Here is a 17,364-nt window from a genome sequence, read left to right on the forward strand (position 1 = left end):
AGAACAGCTAACCTTCAACTCTTCAAAGCTCACTAATAAATGCATGATATCATGTTTGTTAAATCCATGCAGAAACCTGGTTTTATGTGGAGTTATGTCCCAGATTATTTCATCATGGGGAGTCTTTTCATCATCTGAGGTTGCCGGGAAACCAGCAGAGACTCCAGGAAGTGACTGCATCTGGCAAGGAAATTGTGAATTTCTGAAAATCCGATTAAACAAACAAGATATAATGCATCAATTAATGTGCTGTAGAAGTGCTGGGAGGCTGATTTTGTTGCCGCTAGGCAGAGCCAGGCTAGCTGTTTCGTATTGTCTCCAGCCTTTACGCTAAGCTAAGCTAACTGGCTGCTGTCTTGTATTTAACAGAAAGATATGAAAATGATATTGACTTTCTGACCGAACTCTCAGCAAGAAAGCAAATAAGCAAAATGGGACATTATTCCTTTAAAGCCCCTGCATGCTTGTTGAAGTAATGTGAAACTTAAGCTCCTTCATCAACAGGAAGTGGAAAATTCTCTTTTTAAGCGTTGGAAAACACAAGGAAACGCCCTGTAATGATTTTGTGTAAGTAATTGTGTCAAGGTATGCTTGATTCCACTGAGTAACTTCCAGGGAACAACCGTCTCTCATGAAGAAGGCAGCCACTGTTACGTCTCTTGTGTGTCTGATCACTTAAGTGGCAGACGTAACGGCTTTTATTCTTCAAGCACTCATGGGGGGGACCATCTCATGCGGCTTGTCAGCGGCGTGTTAAGCTGTAATAGTCGCACCATAACTTTTCAAAATTGATTTGATTCTAGGCTGTGTTTGTGTTGGCCTGGGCCCGTCTTTGTGGTTGTGGTCTCAGAGTGGAAAGCAAAGGGCAAGGAGGAGGAGGAGGAGGAGGAGAGGGTGGAAAGACTGGGGAGAGAGAGGCAGAAGAGGGTGGTATTCGGGGCATTATGTAAGACTTCAAACAGGTCCAGTCTGGCGAGGAGTGTTGATGTGAGAGTTGTGGGCCCCCTGGGTCAGGTGGCCTCTCACATAGCCTCCCATATGGTCTGCATTTCCCCTCATTGCCTCCACCCTTCGTCTAATTGGCAGGTAATGTATCGTTGCTCTGGCCTATCTTCCCCTCCGTCACTGTTATTCGTCTCCTTTATTAATGGAAGGCACGGCGGTGTGGTGGTGATGCTGGTGGAGGTGATAGTGGCTCTGGGCTTGGCACCGCGCCACGGAGAGGCCCAACACTGACACTTTATACAGCGGCAGGTTTTACCAAGGTGTTCATTTCAGGAGCGTCTCCTCTGCCTCTGCTGCTTCTCTTTCTTCTCCCCTCGGCCGTGGAAGGTAAATCAAAGCTGGGGCTGATACTGGAGACCTTATTCAATCTGATTGTGGTTACAACCTCCACCCATCCCACAGTTGTTACCTACATATGGACACACACACACACACACACACACACATGCGCATGACTGCAGGCTTGTTTGCATTCGCATGCATGCGCTGTATATGTGTGTTCTCTACCATTCATCACTCAGCCTCTCACCGTGTTATCCTACAGCGCAGGTTTTTCGTTCCCTCGCCCACTCATAACCAGCCAGGCAACTTATTTTACAGCCTCTCTGCACAAGTCTCTGCTAAGCATAACAATACACCAGCAGACATATGTTTGTCATAAACTCCAAGGCTCAGAATTGCATTACAGTCGTTTACACTTTGAACAAGGTTCAAAAAGAATCATTGTACACCACATTTAATCATGCGCTGTACTTAATGTTCATAATTCTCTCGTTATTTTCCACTGCTGCTGGACAGTGGAAGCTTAACTACAGCAAAACAACATGGGCCAATCAACCTAAGTAGGCCTGTTAGTAGCAGTAAATGCCAAACCCTGTTTGTTATGCCTCACGGGCCAAGTCTCTCACTGCTCCATGTATGGGCCTGGAGCTCCACTATATCCAGATTCTGGGTTAGCAAGCTGCCACAGACATGACAGTAGCAACATGAGCCATAAGTTCGTCAGGCCTTTGTGAGGAACATAAATGTCCATAGAATTTTGCTAACATCCTGTGCTGCGGATCAAGCCAACATTACCGTCTGGTGCACATGGAAGAGCTCAATTACATAACTTAAGACTTTCATTAGCCTCTCCGCTCCATTGAGTTCTCTGGGAAAGGTCCAGATGTGACTTCATGAAGGGCCCTCTCTATGCTGAGCCTGTTCGCTCTGTTCCGCTATGCCCCCCTTCTCCATCCCTGCAGCTGTAAGCACTCAGAGGAAAAGCAGGGACAGAGGGGAGGGAGGTAGAGTGCTTTATTAAAAAAAAATCAGACACCCCCCAAGACCCCCCAATCTCCCTTCAAAACAGTTCCAGCCCCACCCAGAGCAGGCATATAGTCCCCTTCTCACCCATAGGTCTTCTAAAGTAGGCCAATAAGTCTTTTAGCATGTGGTCTCCCTGTCAGCCCGAGGTGGCTGACTAGACAGGCTGCTGCTCCAGGCGCAGGGGCAGGAAGTGGTAGCCGGCCAGGAGACACTCTCTGAGAGGCTGCCCAAGTAAACAACCCTCCCCCTTCAGCACACATGCTCATACACATTCGCATGTGTTTGTATGCTCATACGCATTCGGATGTGTTTACATATGCGGCTGACTTGTACATATACACACACACACACACACACACACACACACATACACACACACTAGATGTGTCACCTCCAGAAACACTGACGACCTTTTACTGGGAACACTGTAAATCTGGAAGGCACTGTCTTACTGTTAATATCATGATGGTTAATGGATGACGATAATTTATGTCAGGCTTTTGGTTTGGCTGCGACCACAGCGCCCTTTTAAGACTGAAAACTGGAAATGGTTGAGAGCCGTCTAATCAAATTAATGGCTGCGTTGTTCGATCGCGTGTGTGCAAAGCATAAATTTGTACAGCTGTGTGCGCGCCACTGAACATCATACCAAAATCCTATGCCAAAACAGCAATTTATGCCATAAAGGGGTAGTTTGTTCTACACATTGCAGCCGTTTGATATCCAAAAGTCTTGTGTGATTTTGTATCGTGGCCGTGATGGTTTTCCAGATCACAGCAGCTGTTTGTGTGACTCTGTGTTTCTGGGAAGACGGAGGACACAGGTGGAGAATCGGTTAGGGCTGTGATTTATAGAGATCTCCTTTGCCTTGTATTGTGCTGCGGCCTTCCTCTGGGCCTCAGTCTGCTCTCACACATCATGTTCCCCTTCTCGCCTGTTATTCCCTGTCTCCGATAACAATGATGCCTGATTCGCTGAGTGGAAAACCCAGATGAGTTCCCCTCTGAGGACAAATGTATTGTTTCCCCACATAGAGCTATTGTGTAGGTGGTTTAGGCTTTTTTTCTTGGATAAATGCAGACCCAAGTAACGCACTTTTTTTGTCTTTTGGGGCAGTTTTAAGTTTTGAACCTCGTCAAAGTGAATTTCAAGTCAACTTGCTCAATTCAGGTCTGAGACACTAATAAAATGGCCATTAAAACAGAATTAGAATATTTTTCTAGCAAAACTGAGTTAAAAATATTTTTACACAGCTAACACAAAATCCTGCAAGGCCTGCCTAATGTTGGCTGATTTGTTTTTAATTGTTCTCGAAATGTATAAGGTTTAAATTTAAGACTTAAAGAAAGGCTATGCAACAGTTGCTGTCTATTGATTACTGCACAGGTTAATGGCAATTTGACCCAGATTTTTTTCCAGAGTCTCTTGCTATGAAGTCATTCTTAGTTTTCATCATGTGATATATTACAAATATTACAAATTCATAAGCTAGCTAATTTATCTGTGACATACTAAAATGTTCAAACTAAGCTACAAAAATGGCCAAACCTGAGCAGCTACACTAATGTCGAGTCACAGTTTAAGTGTTGCTTAAGCACTCCTTGTTGTGTCGTCATGAGCTTGTGCGCCACATTAGTTTATGATTATCTTTAATAGCAAGTAGCTAAACGTTAACTTGCATAGCATCAGCTAGCTAAACAACACACTTCCACAACTTTCCCTTGTGTGTTTAAGAATGTGCGCTACTTACATGTATGTTACATGTGCATTGTATACTCCCCAAATAGCTACCACCCTCTGCTAAACTGCATGTTTTTGTTAGCTAACTACCAGACCAAGTATGACTGTAGCTGCAAAACTGTGCCAAATATCTTAACATACCAAAATTAAGACTAGCCTAAGAGTCATTAAGCAACTGACTCAGCAACTCAACATTATCTATCTAAAGTTTGCTACATTAGCTAAAACTAGTTGCTATGAGCTAGCAGTCACAGCAGTAATCAGGGTAAATGAGGCTATAGCAGTAAAACCCTAGAGTGTAAACTGAGTTAGTGTATTTTATGCTATTTAATTCAACTTTTCAGTTGTAAGTGGGGCCCTGTGTGGTTTAGTCATTCAAAAGTTACATGGTCTCGCTTTAAAAGTTTCTGCCTCAAAGTCTCAAGTCCAGACAAGCCTAAAATCTTTTTTGTGGTTTTAGGCTCTTTCAACAATCAAATCTACAACTCAGGACTCGAGTCACAGAGCATGTCTAATAATAATGACTTTAATTTGAGTCAAATGTCTCTTACCTTCTGATAAGGTTTATGAAAAGTCTCAGATAAAAACAGCACACTATGGTGCACTCAGTTTATGACTGTTGGTTTAGTAATATCCAGACCTTATTACCAAAGGCCTTTGTGTGATGTTATGCTCTAAGCCATTTTTCCTGCCTACTTGTGCGAGTGCATGTCGCAGCAGGTTAGTAGGTGAGGCTCGAGGGTGAGCATAGGACAGATTTAAGGCCGGGCATTATCTCGTTGGGAGACTTGCCTTGAGAAATCTGAGCAGCAAGTCAGACACTTCCAAACAATCTCTGTTGTGTTTTTTCAGCTAAATTCCTCAATCATGAGGAGCCCCACGTACGTCCCTGAGGGAACCTAATGTCAACTGTTAAATGTGCCTTTCCAGAAGACATTGCTTTGTGTGTTCAGGCTCACATACGAGCTTGAGTGTGCATGCACGTACGTGTGTGTGTGTGTGTGTGTGTGTACGTGCATGTTCCTGTGTGTGCTTTCTGCATGTACGCCTGTGTACTTCTGTGTGCTCTTTCTTAGTGAGTAGGCGTGAGATCTGCGGTTTCTCACAGTCGGTTCTTATCTTCGTCTCTCTGAGCCTCAGCCAGCAGATCATTGTGAAATACACACACATGCACACACACAGAAAGAGAGACAGAGATACAGAGTTCACTTTTAACTATTCCCTAACCTCCCAAGGCCAGATATCAAGGCCTTGTTTACAACTCAAACACGAAAATGATACAGCCGCGGTTACATTACCAGGAGGGTGACTTTAACCCAGTCATCCTCTCTGTCTCACTATCACTCTTCTCACTTTGTATGCATCCAGTGTCACCTCCTTTTTTATGTTTGCGGCCTTAAAGTAGCTTGTATTTTGTAATCTTAATTTTGCTCTTCCAACATCTTTTGACTTAGTTGAGTGTTAGTTCTCAGATGATAAGATGATCATCCGTGCATAGCGCAGACATGGCCTCGGCACGACAGAGCAAGGACTTCCTGTAAAACTATCACTGATGTCATCTTCTGTTTGATTATACCTCTAAAAGGCCCGAGTGACTCAGAGCAGCTGGATAGTCAACTTTGCGGGTCTAACATGGTCCAGTGCACATCTGTAGGTGGGTAGGAGCGTAGGAGTGTGTGTATTTCTAGGAGCGTGATCTGTGCATGCGAGTGAGGTCATATAAATCAGAATTGAACTGGTGAGAAACTGAAAACTGCATTTAAGAAGTGAGAAAGGGGTAGCTTTCCTGCGCTGCGGCAGCCAGAGGAAACAGATGCTGCAAAACAAAACTGAGAATCATGTGCAGGGAAATGTGCTGTTTTTAGCTTTAGTATGGGTCAGTGGTTTAAAGCTAACCTCATTTACTACAGTGCATTACACACATAGGATGTAAGTGAAGAGTTAGCAAGCTGCATAGACTCTTCTGCTGGATGTCATGAACTGTGATGCACCTGGAGTTTCAGTCATGGGTTTTGTCATATTTTTGTTTTTACTGCCACCATATCGAAGGGTAACACTACCATTTTAACTATAAAGTTAATTGCTGAGATCTGGGAGCATGACAACACCAATATAATGACAAGAGGAGCAAGTGACGTGTGCAGTCAGACAGTGGCAGGTTTTAAACTTGCTTCCAGGTTGGTCAAGCTTATTTGAAAGAGAAAACAAGGACGAAAGGTAAAATTATCACTATTCGTGTAAAGTGGTTAAGATTAGCGGTAAAAATGTAATGTATAATAATATATATAAGGTATATGAATATTAACTTAGACTATAAGAGAATATGCTTTAACAGAAAGAACGGGGTAGAGAAAGCATAGATAAAAGCAACAAGTGGTGCCTATACAATCAAAAGTCAAGAGCAGGATTAGGTCAAAATGCAGAGAAGGTACTCTGCTGATGGAAGCCACTTTCCTCCCATCGGGCCACGATGTTGGGAGTCATGAGACAGGAAGAGTTAAGTGGTTCAGCACTCAGAAAAGCGAGAGAGTGACTCATTCGGCCCAGTGGACCAGAAACCCAAAGCACAACAGTGTCGGGTTCGGGACGGGCTTTGGCCATTGGCCAGTCCTCGTCCTGTTTCCACTGGGCCAGTGTGTCTCATTAGGAAAAAGTCATCGCTTGTCCATTAGTGCGGGGCTCAGCGAGAGTTTAGTGGCTCTGTGTTTGTTTTTCTGTCACACTAAGGAGTGGAAGGGTGTGTTTCCACAACCTGTCAGACAGCCATCACCAGTGCTCTCCTCTGAAGCCTCCTCACCTCTCTGCTCAACACATGTGTGTTTTCTCTTCCTTTCTTTTACAGGTCAAGGGTTGCCATTTAGCCCGGGGGGAGAAAAGCACATGTGACACTGGATCCTGGCCAGGCTAATGGTCATTACCCGGTAAGCAGTGTGTCATAGTCTCAGTGGCATAGATAATAGGGCCGCAGAGTGCCTGGGTTAAACCCACAGGATCAGGGAGTGGTTGTAACTGTTGTCTTTGTTGATCTGCAATCAGTCTCACTGTGACACATATGGCTATAGACCTACAAAGATAAAGCCTGCAATTTGCTGCAGGCAGCAGAGAAAACTATATGATATAAAATGTTAGATATACTGAGATTAGAGCAATATGACACCTAAAAGTGTGCAGACTGAAATTACGGCCAAAGCATCATAACAGACATCAGACATTTAATGAAATATGTGATTACTCAGCAACACATGTGATGGGGAAATTGTGAGATTTTAGGTGGCATTAAGTTATCAAAAAGTAAATGAAAGTGGCCAAAATTCTTCATAAAGAATTTGGGTATTCCACTTTCTCTCTCAAAGTCAGTAATCTATGTTGTTTTATATTCAGAAGGTAAACTTCCCAAACAGTGAAATATATACACTACAGGCTGATAATCGTCAGGAAGGGATTAGAGATGGGATGAGAAGGCCTCCTGTTAACACAAATTATAAAACACAGCCCCATAATTAAGTTAAGAAATTCAATATTTGGGAAAACAAGAGTGTAACTCCCCACAATCCCCCCTATGAAGACATGGACAAACCAACCGCAGAGCAGACGTGCAGACAGAGAAGATAGATTATACATAAGAATGAAGGGCCCATTAGAGAAAGTAGCAGGTTTAGATGTTTGTCCTGTAACAGCAAGGTCAAAGGTTTGATCACAGTGAACGTCTTGTTTACGTGCATTTAAGAAAGACATTGAACCCATACCTATACACTGATCATATGCTACTGCAATTAAGCAAACCCCAAAACCAAGATAAAGGTCAAAAATGTGACTTCATTCTTCATTGTCACGCTTAGTTTGTCACAGCTTCACAACTGACTCACCACGCCGGTTTTGGCAAAACAATTGCGTCAACGTTAGTACACATATATCTGCTTGACTGGTCTAGGACACACACACACACACACACACACACACACAAACACATTTCATAGTATTTTCTGATGTATTCTTCTGTTACGTTAAATGTGTTTTTTGTGGGAGAGTAGACAACAAAGATTTAAATCGATCACAGTTTTTTTGCTTTAGACAGATAGTTCAACATTTTGGGAAATACACCATTTGCTTTGGTGCAAAGAGTAGATCAGTGCTGGTAAGATCAATACTACTTATATCTGTGTGAAAAGTATATCACTGCAGTCAACAGCTGGTTAGCTTAGCTTAGCATACAGATTATACAGATTATTACAAACACCACATAATATGTTAATCAGTGAGCTTTAGAGGTGCTGGTTGGTGGATTTTGTTTCCTTTGGACAGTCTCAGGCTGGCTGTCCTTTCTAGTATCCAGTCGTTGTGCTAAGCTAAGCTAACCAGCTGCTGGCTGTAGCATCACATTTACTATTCAGACTATTCAGAGTGGCATCAATCTACTCATCTAACTCCTCATCAGAAAGTGAGTCATCATGTTTATTGCCATGCACTTTTGTTCCACATGGAAGTTGTTCCCTCCATAGAGGACCATCTAATCCCTCCATTGACATCCACAGGTTTTACTTAGGTGGATGTTTCTAATGCATGTTTGTGAGCTCTGGCATGTGTGTCTGCCAGACTCTTTTTCTGAATAGCCTCTAACCTAACCTCAGTTGACCTCAGCCCTTGTTTGCTGATTAATTATCCCTCCCACATCACCTGTCATACTGCACACACATGCACACATGCATGCAGGCTGGGTTGCAGCTCCCAGCTCTGCTCTCAGCTGTGAGGGTAGATAAGGGAAATAGCACAGTTAGCACATCCAGCACTATTTGCTCACCTCTTTCTCAAACAAAGAGGTAAACCTGCGTCTGATAACACAATTACAAAGAGTACATGCAGCCGCATTCTCTTGCTCAACCGTGAGGGTTAAAGGTGAATGAAGATTGGGTACTGAGAGTAAAACTACACACCTGCTTTATCCTGTTGTGAAGGAAGCGATGAATGAACCACAAACTTGATCCATGTCACCGTATTGTTTCCATATTGGAAAGTAACCTGCTGTAAAATGTGATGAAGTAATGGAAGTTTTTTTCTCTTTTTAGACCACATATCAAAGAGCAGGCGACCCCTCCCTCCGCCACCCTCCGACCTGCTGCTCGAGATTCAGAAACCCACTTCCTGGTACTTCGTCTCAAGGTGCTTCTGCCCACAGACACACACACTTACACACACACACGCAAGCGACAAACAGGAAGCAGCCCTCTTGCATGTCCCTCAAACTGCATGCAGTTTAAGTTCTTATGTAAGGTTGCAGCAAAAAAGGAGTGTGCACACGAGTCACACTCACCTGGTTTAGTTTGAGACGTTAGAAAATCTTTCATTTAGATATGTTTTTCTTTTCTCCCCACCTTGTTAAAACCCAAAATGTAACTAAGATTTAATGTGGTAACCCTTCCATTTGCAAGCAAACAAGCACATTTGATGCGAAAATATCAGCATGACCATAAACATTGCTAATATATCAAATAAGGAAATATTCCTTGTTTTACATGTTATATAGGCTAAGCATGAACAGATATACCTTCATTCTGGTTACAGAAAGCTGCTCACAGACAAAGTCGTGTACTAATAGTGATGTTTCTTATGACTGAGGTCGCTTAGATTCGAAAGAAATGTATGAAATGCTACAAAACTCCAATAAGATAAGATAAAATAAGCCTTTATTCGTCCCACATTGGGGAAATACACTTCTTGGGGACTTTGGGAGGAATAAAGCTGTGTCTGAAGTACTGTCAACACCAATCACAGATACAGGGCATATGAAAATCTGTTGTATCTAACCATGTTTTACTGCTGAGGTCTCTGAAACCTCTGACAAAAGCATTTTTGGGAGTGGACTTCTGAAACATGCCATGTTTACAAGCAATTCTCATAAAAGTCATAAAGTATAAAGGTGATAAAACAATGCTAAGTATGCTTTTGAGCTTTTAAAGAGGGCCATCATCTCCAGGACCCCAAACAGACTGCTCTTTACTCTGATAAAACATAAAACATAGCAATAAGGCCTTTTTTGCTTTTACAGATGCAGTAAATGTTGTGGGATTCTGAACTTTAAAAAAACGTGTGACAACAAATGAAAGTAGTGAGTATTGATTAATCAACCCACCACACGGCATAAGCATGTGTGAAATTTTGTAAACAATGTTTGGTAGGCTGTTTCTCTGTTTTAGCTTCAAGCAACGGATGAAGTATGATCAGGCTCTCAGCAGGCCGGCAGCTTGTTCAGGGATGGGGCTGTGGGGGAGCGGGTGGGGAAGGAGTAAAGAAACAAGACAAGGATCTACCAGGCCCAGGTTCTCTGGAATAAAGCAACAAGGAGGCCTCCACGGGTCAGCTGTGACGGGTCAGCACCCACCATTGTATAGAGGGAAGGGAGTTCCTGTTCCGGCTCGTTTTTGCAATCTGAGAGAATATAAACATGGACAGACGGAAGTGTCCAGAGAGCGAGCAAAAGCAGAAGCAGTTTGGATGTTGACTGGAGCGTATGGAGGGGAAGCTACAGTATGTTGTTACTGAAATCAAATACCACTCTGCCTGCACTGATGTTAAAACAGAGATTGTTATCTGCATTTATTTTTCTATGGAAAAATATATATAGCTGACCATGTGTGGTACTATGTTCTACATTCTGATAATCCTACCAGTTTAACAAACTATGACGCGACTGTCTATCCCATATTTACCAGGAATATCCTCACACAATTATCGATTAGCTTACTTGTAACCTTAGAATCATTGATCAGGTGATAAGCTCTGCAAATCACACTTTTTTATTCTTGGAAACGTTACGGTTACAGCCCCTCTGATCAATATTTCTGCTGAAACCAGAGGTTTCATGTCTTTGTGTAACCAAACCTGCTCAATCCGAGTTTGATCATCCCCAGGTCAATACCCCTGACTGCTCTCAGTTCGCTCGCAGTTCACCAATCAACTTCCACCACAGTGAAACTCCCTTTAGTTCTGTATTATGCACAGGCAGTTGTGACTCATGTTTCAGTTTCATCCCTGTATGATTTTACCGTCAAGTTTAAACATATTCTGCCCCTTTATGTATCTGAGAGTGAGGTCTTCTGTTGGTATGGAGTCCGTTAGCTGAGGTTTTTTAGCCTATATTTTTCAGAATTTGGTAAATTGGCTATAAGTAACCATATAAGAAACTATAAGTATGCCAAAATTTGTCCATTCAACTATCACTGGATTACTTTGATAGCAAAGAAAACATGATTCTCTGGCAAGTTGTGGAGTTATGAGTCTTTTTTTGTGTGAGTTCTAAGTGTGTTAATTGGGTGTGCCTCTCAGTTTGAAACCCTGCGGCATGAAGCTTCAACAGAACTTAATTCCCAGAGGGCCTGTGTCATGCGAGTGTTAGTCTTTTCTAATGTTGCCAAAATTGAGGTCATATGAGAAGTCCAATTCAAAGTTGGAATATTAATGATAAAATTTCTAAAATAGGAATTTGAAACCTAATTGTCATGGCACAGATTGAAAAAGGACAGGATTTTAATCCCAGTATGCAACTATAACATCATGTATATGCATCACCTCTGTAACTGCATAAAGAAGTAGGGGCGTTCAAATCTGCCCGTTTCCCCATAACAACACTTACACACAACTCATTACGCAGTATAACTTTTCAAAAAATACGGGGTTTATTGACTTAACTGCAATCAATACTTACAAAAAGAGGAGAAAAAAAAACAGGTTTCATATAAACTCACAGAAATTACTGTAGTGAAAAAAAAAAAAAAAAACATGGCTGAAAAAATACATTCAACTGTTTTACTTTCTTTGTGTCAAAATCTGTTCACCTCTTCCAAACACGTGAAGGCAACACAGAACAAGTGACTTAAAAAATTAATTGTCCTCCATTATCAAATATAAAAGGCAGAGAAGCCTTAGCTACCTGGAATGTATTCAACTAGGCACTTCCAATGGTCAAAAGGGGGCCAAGCAAGTGCATCAAGCATCCAATCAAATTAAAAAGAAAACAAAATAAACTTTCCTCAACCCATTTGGTCACAGCTATTGCTTGTAATAACAGACAGGGTGTAAGAACATTACTGACAGAAGACATTTTAACAAAACCAGTCTTCTAACTTGGAGACTCTCCTTAACCAGTGAGGTGAGAGGTCTTTAAGCACCCCTTTACTTCCACCATCAACCCAAGAGTTGAATCAATGCGATAACAGTTAGCTACTGTTACTGTCAGATTATTGTTAGATGTGAAGGGGAAAACATCAGGAATGAATACAAGCAAATCTTGTTTAGATGGAATTGCAGTCCAATAAGAGGGAGTAAGAAAAAAAGTACAATAAATAATCAAAACGCAAAACATCTTTTTTTGCATTTTTTTGCTTTAAATTAAGTTTCATTTTGACAAAGTGTAGTTGCAGAACAAAAGTCATTGAAGTACAATATATTAAACTGTGAAAAAAGGAAAACTGACAAAAACGTCTTCACAATCTTTAGATTAATATGGAAGATCATAATTTAACATAAAAGAAAATATATTCTATTGTTCATTATCCAGATAAATACAAAACAAAATTAACAAAAAATGCATATGATCACCAATAAATATGTTTCTGATAAGTTAAATAAGCAGTGACAAGCAAACCTTCTGTCTGGAAAGTTTTTCAAACAATAATAACCGTAATAATAACATTAATAAAAAATAATTATCAAATAAAGAAAGCAAAAAGGGATGTAATGAGTACAGAGCGCTCAACTGAGCAGGTTCTAAAGTGGAGGGGAAGTTAAGTAAAATAGCTTGGAGATCCGATCTTGTCAAGTCGCAGGATGTACAAATGCACCATGGGAATGCTGGAATTCCCCAGATCGGCGAGGATGAAGGGGGGACGCAGGGCTGAGAGGCGGGACAAAGTCTTACAGGTTTAATGATCAGTTTGATATCAAGACTTCCTTCCCAAAAAAGAGCCAGTGACCAGCAACAGGAGGAGAAAACTCAGGCAGGGGGGGTATAACCAACTTCCAGTTCAAAGTCCTTCCTGCAGACTCACCCAGTCCACAATTACATAAGACAGGGGTTTACAAGAACCGTGGTGGGGGTGGAGGGAGAGGTGGGGGCAAATGAGAAAGAACCAAAACACAAACAGTAGTCCATTCACCCTAAACACATGCAGAAACCGCCCCAGGCACTTTTTTCTTTTTTAAAAACTATTCATATCTTTTCAGGGTCTTTATTTTTTTCTCCTTTTGTCTGAACTCAGTCTGTAAAAACGGCTGCGGTAGATCTACAGTTACGTTAGTGAGCACCCTCTAGCTAGCTCAGGGGAAGTGGTATCGTCAGGGAGGGGGGGTGGGAGGGGGGAGAGAGAGAGAGAGGAGAGGAGAGGGGAGGGGGGGGGTTTGGGGACTAGTGCAATGCACTCCCCTTTCCAAGGCCACTTGTGCTGCTACACATTCAAGAACAAATGAAGAAAAAAAAAAAAAAAAACAACAAGTGGCACCTGGCAAAACAGTCAATTCTTGTTCTTGTGATTCTCATTGTTCAATTTCCTCTCCTTTTTGGCACTATGACACATGGCAGGGTACGTTATAAAACTTGCTGTGCGGATCGACAGGGATGAAATGATAATTTGAGTTGAGAGAGTTCCCTTAATTGACTACATCCTTACAATGCTAACGAGGAACTAACACGGTGTCTTGCGTGAGGGAAGACGGGGAAGCTTAGGAAAGGGGCAGAGGTAGAGGGGAGTGCCGTGTTCTCTTTGTGTCATCGAACTTAAAGTCACTGGTGGATATGTGCAGTCTAATCGTCAGAGATGGAGAGGCGGCTGAAGATGGGAAGGCGGCGGGTGGTGTCCAGCGTGGGGGACTCAGAGCCGCTCAGGCTGCCTCCAGAGCTGCTCTGATAGCCCTCTTGGTCTGAGAGAGAGTCGGGAGGGCTCGATGGAGACTCGAACATCTGAGGGGACTCCAACATGGGTCTGAAATAGTAAGGCGTGCTTGTTGGAGATGGAGGTGCAGGGGTGTTGGGCTCTGTGCCTACAGGACCGGCACTGAGGCTGGGCCCAAACAGGTTGGCCAGCTCCTGGCTGGAGTAGGTGAAGGGGTTACTGCTGGGCCAGTCGGGGACCTCATCAGGGAAGAACATGGGTGGAGGGGTGACCGAGGTGGGGCTGTCTCTCAGCCCAGCTGAGCTGGAGAAGCCTGCAAAGCTGTAGCTGTGCTGCAGTCGAGGCCTCTCCATCTTGTTGGAAGAGTTAAGAGGGGAAGACTGCTGGGGAGGTCCACGGCGCTCCTCAGCATTGTGGATGAAATGGCAGCGAGGCCCATATGGGCAGAATCCGATGGTGTGGAAGGTGCGGCACAGCTCAGTTTTGTATTTGGGATGGCGGCTCAGGCTGCGCAGTTCATGGATTCCATGAGCAAACTGGCATTTGTCGCCGTACTTGCAGGAACCGTTCTCCTCAAAGGGCCTGCAAAGCTCCGTCTTGTAACGGCTGGAGTTCACTTGGCTGCTGCCGCCGGTGGGACTGGCAGGGCTCAGGCACTTGTTGAGGAGCCTCTCGCCCGTCTCAGAGAAGGAGCGGTCTCGCAGGCGGTTCTCCTTGTTGTTGCTGGCATTGCCAACCCCTGAGATGAGTGAGGAGTGGTCCGCCGCCTTCAGGCTATTCAGAAACTGGTTCTGGCTGAACTTTGTGCTGCTGACAGAGTGCCGCCGCTGGTACACGCCTCCCACTGAGGGAGATCCCACCGCCTTCCTGTCCAGCAGGGCTCCGGCGGGGCTGGAGATGGGCACGTTGGTGCCAGTGCAAGGGACAGACATGGGATGGGGAGCACCCAGGTTGTTGTTGTAGCTGAGCAGTTTGTTGTTCTGCAGAAACACAAAGAAGACAAACCATTAGAAAAAGATATTCAGCATAATCACTGAGACTGACAGCTGAGGTCCTGAGTTTAAAGAGTGCTGGTGGGCTAGAGAGGAAAAATCCACAGCCACCCCTTGCATGACTGTGTTCTTTTTGGCTTGGACAACATAAGCGGATACAGGCCTATAGAACAGCAGCTGGTTTGGCAAGTTGCCTTGGTTAGGAATGTGTGCCTGTTTAGTAAATGGAGCAGCAGCACATGAGAGGCCACAGGGCTGCTAGTGGCTACAAAGAGGCTGCATCATTTGAAAGATAATGAAAGTGGCGAAGCATCCTGCTGAATTACAGGAGAAAAACTGCTTTTCAACACACTTCCAAACCAGAGCAGATGACTGGTTAATCACTGATTTACATGAGCATAAAACCCACCAGGCAAAACCATGCAAGAACCGCTGTTTTATAAGAAACCCGACACTGAAAACATGAAAATATATGCAAACGAAAACAGTGCAGTCACACTTAACTAACCGGGGCCGTTACGATTATGAAAACAAGTCATTTCCCAAATAATATTCACGCTAAACAGTAAGTTGTGGAAAACAGTTTTATGGGCGCAATAGTAGGTGAAAGCCAGACAGATCTGGTGAATGATTAGCAAGCATGTGGCTGCTTTGTGAGGAGCATTAAAAGTGGCGCAAAACTGCCCTCATTTAAAGAAAGGTGACATGAATTAACTGAAGCCCAGCGGTCGATTGCGCTCCAAACTGCACCAGAAAAAGCGATAAGTTACGCTAGCTGATGTGGCACATGTTAAATACGAAAATGTTTCTCATAACAACAACTATTACGGTGACATTAAAGTTACCGCCAGGCTTCGGCACACTTTTAAGACACTATTTCCGCGTAAATAACCCCTACGTCGACTTTTAAACAGGACACGCAGGGGAAAATAAGCGAACAGTCGAACTGAAAAACACAAATCAAAACAAGGCGGCTTCCACACAGGCGCGTCACGGCGGAGGGCCGCGGGCATGCAGCTCATCATTCCTCCACAGCGGCTAACTCTGCAGCTAACAGGCTAGCGAGGGCTCACACTTCTGGAAAAGACGACAGAAAAAAAGTTTCAGCTACCTTGTTCAGTACTTCGAAGTCGAAGAAAGGCGACACCACGGCTGTGGTCATCTTTGCAGCGACCAGGATCAACTCAAAAGTAGTATGTAAAAAAAAAAAAAAAAAAAAGCGACAAACAAACTGAGCTTGTTAAAAAGTTGCGCAGGTCTGCTGAGTTTCTGGTCTGCAGCTCCTGTGTATTTTTGACCCAGCAGAACTCCCCCTCTGCCCTGCACCAGCCCCGACATTTGCTTTATAATCCTCTGCAGGAGGAGCCTGAAGCGCTGGGCGTCAACTTTCAGTTAACTTTTTTTTTTTTCTTCCTCTTCTGCGGGGACAAACTTGCAGTGGTTTGTCAGTTTGTTTGAGATTACTACACTGTTGCACGCAGAATGAATACTAAACACGCTTTTATTTCAACACACAGTAAAAATAACTTTATCTTTAGCTCCATAGTAAACCAGGAAGCCATCAGGACAGTAAAGGCTTTGGATCATTCATTAAGAAAAAAGTGTCTTATCACACTTGGGATACTGTGCAAGTTCTGTTTATTAACTTTTTAAAGGAATTGTGTTTTAACCCACATGTACTAGTAAATCTATATATATAAAACTAAATTACTATGAGTTATTTTTAAAGGCTAGTGCCAAAATTAGGCCACAACTTTATTTCCTTCCTTTTCTTATGGAAGTCTGGGACTTATACAGTCTGGAGTTGTTTACTGGGAGGCGCTGCACTATCCTCAGGGTTTCAGCTACCATCCACTACTCTGTAATTAATTTACTCTTAATTGCTGGACTGTAACGTCACTTGTGGGACTTTCCGGTGAATTCAGGCAGCCAAGGCTTTTAACTCTTTCCCGACCACAGTTATTTCCCCATTAAACCCCTCTCTCGCTCTGTCTTTTTCTCTTTTTTTCTATTTCAGCTCTCCTCTTCCTCACCTGCAGGTATAATGCTGCTCTCCTAAACTGAATACGTGCACGGACGTATGTGTCATACCATCAAGTAGGCGATAACCTGATATATGAGTGGTCTCAGCAGATTCAACCGCAGCCAGTCACAATGATGCTTGCAGTCACATATGAAAGAGCTGGGCTGCAGAGAGTGAAACCTATACAAATCTATTGTGGCCCATAGTCTTCCTCCCTCCCGCCCTCTAAATCCATGACAGAGCAGCCATCGGCCATGTGCAGAGTCAATGTCAGGGTTGGGTTGCAATAGAAATGGGAAGAGGGAAAAGAGAAAAAGAGGAGGGTTGGGGGAGAAGAAAAGAAGCTGTTAACAAAAAAAAAGTTTGGAGGTGGAGGAGGGGGAGGTGATGGCGTGAGGGGGAGATTTATGGGGGA

At 43.4% G+C, this 17,364-nt stretch overlaps 1 protein-coding gene across 1 annotated transcript; it reads right to left on the reverse strand.

The window, feature by feature from the left end:
* Window positions 1-11,700: 11,700 nt before the first annotated feature.
* On the reverse strand, window positions 11,701-16,233 carry zfp36l1a (zinc finger protein 36, C3H type-like 1a). Its single transcript, XM_070842472.1, has 2 exons — window positions 16,038-16,233; window positions 11,701-14,914 (listed from the first exon to the last, which is right to left on the reverse strand). Exons 1-2 carry the CDS (start codon window positions 16,086-16,088, stop codon window positions 13,847-13,849), a joined length of 1,119 nt encoding a protein of 372 aa, XP_070698573.1. The 5' UTR covers window positions 16,089-16,233; the 3' UTR covers window positions 11,701-13,846.
* Window positions 16,234-17,364: the final 1,131 nt, after the last annotated feature.

This window comes from Pempheris klunzingeri, chromosome 13 (assembly GCF_042242105.1).
Source record: "Pempheris klunzingeri isolate RE-2024b chromosome 13, fPemKlu1.hap1, whole genome shotgun sequence".
In the NCBI taxonomy this organism is placed as follows: Eukaryota; Metazoa; Chordata; class Actinopteri; order Acropomatiformes; family Pempheridae; genus Pempheris; species Pempheris klunzingeri.

Excerpts from the sequence above, each read along its gene's own strand:
- zfp36l1a (XM_070842472.1), bottom strand. The coding sequence starts at position 16,088 with ATGACCACAGCCGTGGTGTCGCCTTTCTTCGACTTCGAAGTACTGAAC. Across the intron at positions 14,915-16,037 it reads ACTTCGAAGTACTGAACAAG|AACAACAAACTGCTCAGCTA; the intron begins GTAGCTGAAACT and ends GTGTTTCTGCAG.